The sequence below is a fragment of the Etheostoma spectabile genome, chromosome 16, assembly GCF_008692095.1.
Source record: "Etheostoma spectabile isolate EspeVRDwgs_2016 chromosome 16, UIUC_Espe_1.0, whole genome shotgun sequence".
In the NCBI taxonomy this organism is placed as follows: domain Eukaryota; kingdom Metazoa; phylum Chordata; class Actinopteri; order Perciformes; family Percidae; genus Etheostoma; species Etheostoma spectabile.
Genome location: NC_045748.1, coordinates 2699153 through 2701520, shown reverse-complemented (window position 1 = coordinate 2701520; position 2368 = coordinate 2699153). Strand labels below are relative to the sequence as shown.

The 2368-nt window shown below is 41.8% G+C and overlaps 1 protein-coding gene across 12 annotated transcripts in view; it reads left to right on the top strand.

Annotated features, from left to right (window-relative positions):
• The window catches only part of vav2 (vav 2 guanine nucleotide exchange factor), a 221584-nt gene that overhangs the window by 185832 nt on the left and 33384 nt on the right, over nucleotides 1–2368 (top strand). For 8 of the 12 annotated variants that reach the window (XM_032539321.1, XM_032539324.1, XM_032539320.1 and 5 more), the window contains exons 5-6: nucleotides 1210–1315; nucleotides 1696–1710. In XM_032539321.1, coding sequence (XP_032395212.1) covers nucleotides 1210–1315; nucleotides 1696–1710 — 121 coding nt within the window. The remainder of the gene's footprint in view (nucleotides 1–1209; nucleotides 1316–1695; nucleotides 1711–2368) is intronic. The other 4 variants (XM_032539326.1, XM_032539327.1, XM_032539319.1 and 1 more) reach the window with 1 other exon arrangement.

The window sequence follows — 2368 nt, the reverse complement described above, 5'->3', positions numbered from 1 at the left end:
AGATAGATGTTTATTGATCCCAAGAAAAATGGGAAATTTAGGTGTTGCAGCAGCGAAATCAGTCACAAAGCACAGAATATAAATATAAATGAAATACTAGGAAAAATATACATACATACAATATACATGAAATAATAATGTGAATAAAGTAAAAAAGAACAAATATTTGAATATGTACAGGATGGGGATACAATAATGTGCAACTGCTTAAACAATATGTTAAAATGTTAAAATGTATGCTACATGTAAATGTAAATAAACCAAATTGTGCAGGTTGCATTAGAGCAGTAGTGTGGTGCCCAAAAGTCTTATCTAGCACCCAGTGATGACATGTTAAAAAGTGTTATTGCCTGTGGTATGAATGATTTCCTGTAGCGGTGCGTGCGGCATCGAAGCTGTTGGAGCCTCTTTGAGAAGCTGCTCCTCTGTTGGACCAGTGTGGGGTGGAGAGGGTGGTCAGGGTTATCCATGATAGATAACAGTTTGTTCAGTGACCTCCTCTCCACCACAGCTTCAAAAGTTTCGTGTTTGCAGCCAATTACGGAGCCAGCCATGGATTTTTGTTTAAACATGCAAGCAGTTGCCAAGCTAGAAACCTGGGCCTCCATTATTTAGCAGGCTGTTCTTACTACCTTTTTTTATTTACAGTATTTAATCATTTATCTTCTTTTCCGCGACCTAAAGCTCCCTGGTTATTAACCACATCGATATGGGCTCATTGCCAAAGCGTATTCATGCTGAGGCTTCTCCACTGCCTCAATTAGTTTCCCAAACAATAATTGCTTTTACAGGAGAGAGGGAGATACAGCATAGGCTCTCCTCTCAGAGCATAAGGGTCTATCCCAGAAGCTGCTCCTCTCCACAGTAACTGTCTGTGCTCTGCTGGCTGCTTGCCTAATTAAAGGTCAGTTAGCTAGCTGGGTGCCAAAGCAGCATAAACACATTAAAGGGAAATGCCATTCAATGACGCAACTCAGTGGAGGTTTGTGAACATCGGGTACTGTGTCCCCTTGCCTGCAACACCAATATCACTCTTCAGGTAGTGCTGGTGAGTGATAATGAGCTTGTACGGCACTCTCAGCTGTCAGAACTGGCCTTAGCTTGTTTAAAGTGGGCATACAGCTCGAGTAATAAGGATTCATCCTTTGAGTTGAGGTTGTGTTCCGATACAGCTGTTGATCAAACTTGTGTCTGTGTTTTTTCCCCCAGTGAGCATGACTTGGGTGAGGATGACATCTACGACTGTGTGCCGTGTGAGGACGATGGCGATGACATCTATGAGGACATCATTAAGGTGGAAGTACGACAACCCATGGTGAGGGCATTATGTCACAATATCTGCCCCTCTATCGGTCAAATGCCCCTTGGCAACTGTGCATGAATTTTAAATCAATTATTGATTTGTCTCAGGTCTTTGTCATATTGTAAATGTGATGCTTGCTGAAGGTCTTTGATTCACCTTAGACTTAGACGCCTGTCTACCGTGTCCATTAAACACACTTATTGCCAAGAAGGATGCACTGCACAATTAGTGCAAAGAAGAACAAACACACTTCCTCCCACTCCCCTTAGTCTTTGCATTTGCATGACGTCATATCTCTGAACTCACTCAGATCCCTGACATTACTGGTGACAAATTTGACTTCTTTGACTTTGACTTCTGACTTACACTGCTTTGCCTTTTCCATGCTGCAGATCAGATACATGCAGGTGAGTGCCGCTGTGTTTGTGATTCACCCCCCCCCATCCGTTCACTCCATCACTCCATCACTTCATTTAAAACAAACTCCTAGCATCCCAAGAGAATAACCTGGCGGTTAGATTTTTGACCCGTGCCTCAGGGTAAAGGAGACCCCATCTGGTTCAAAGACTGACTCAGAGCCCATTGGAGACAGTTGTGACTTCAGCTTGCTGCCACTCCAAAACCACAACAAAAAACCTTATTCTGCTGGCTTTGAGCCCCGCTTCTAATTGGTTGATTGCATGCTGTATTGAGGCCTGGGTTGGACTTTCATTTCTCCATTGTTAGGCCCAGTTTTTGTATTTTTTGCACTGGTTATCAACAGCCAAATCTGTTCCAGGTGTCTTAGTATCATACACGCATTGAAAACATTGAAAATACATCTAGAAATGAAACCTCTGTCTTTGTTTGTTTTTTACCATGGTTATATGGGCAAGTCATTACAATATGCATGTCAGTATACTGTCCTTTCATGTTTGTACATTGAGACATAAATCTGGTCTCTTGAGAAATGACCTATGTAGATAAGTTTGTATCTTTTCCCCATCCTCCACCACCCACTTACATTTTGCTTGCTTGCATAAAAACCTTTTATTCATCTCCTATATATCTCATATATATATATAT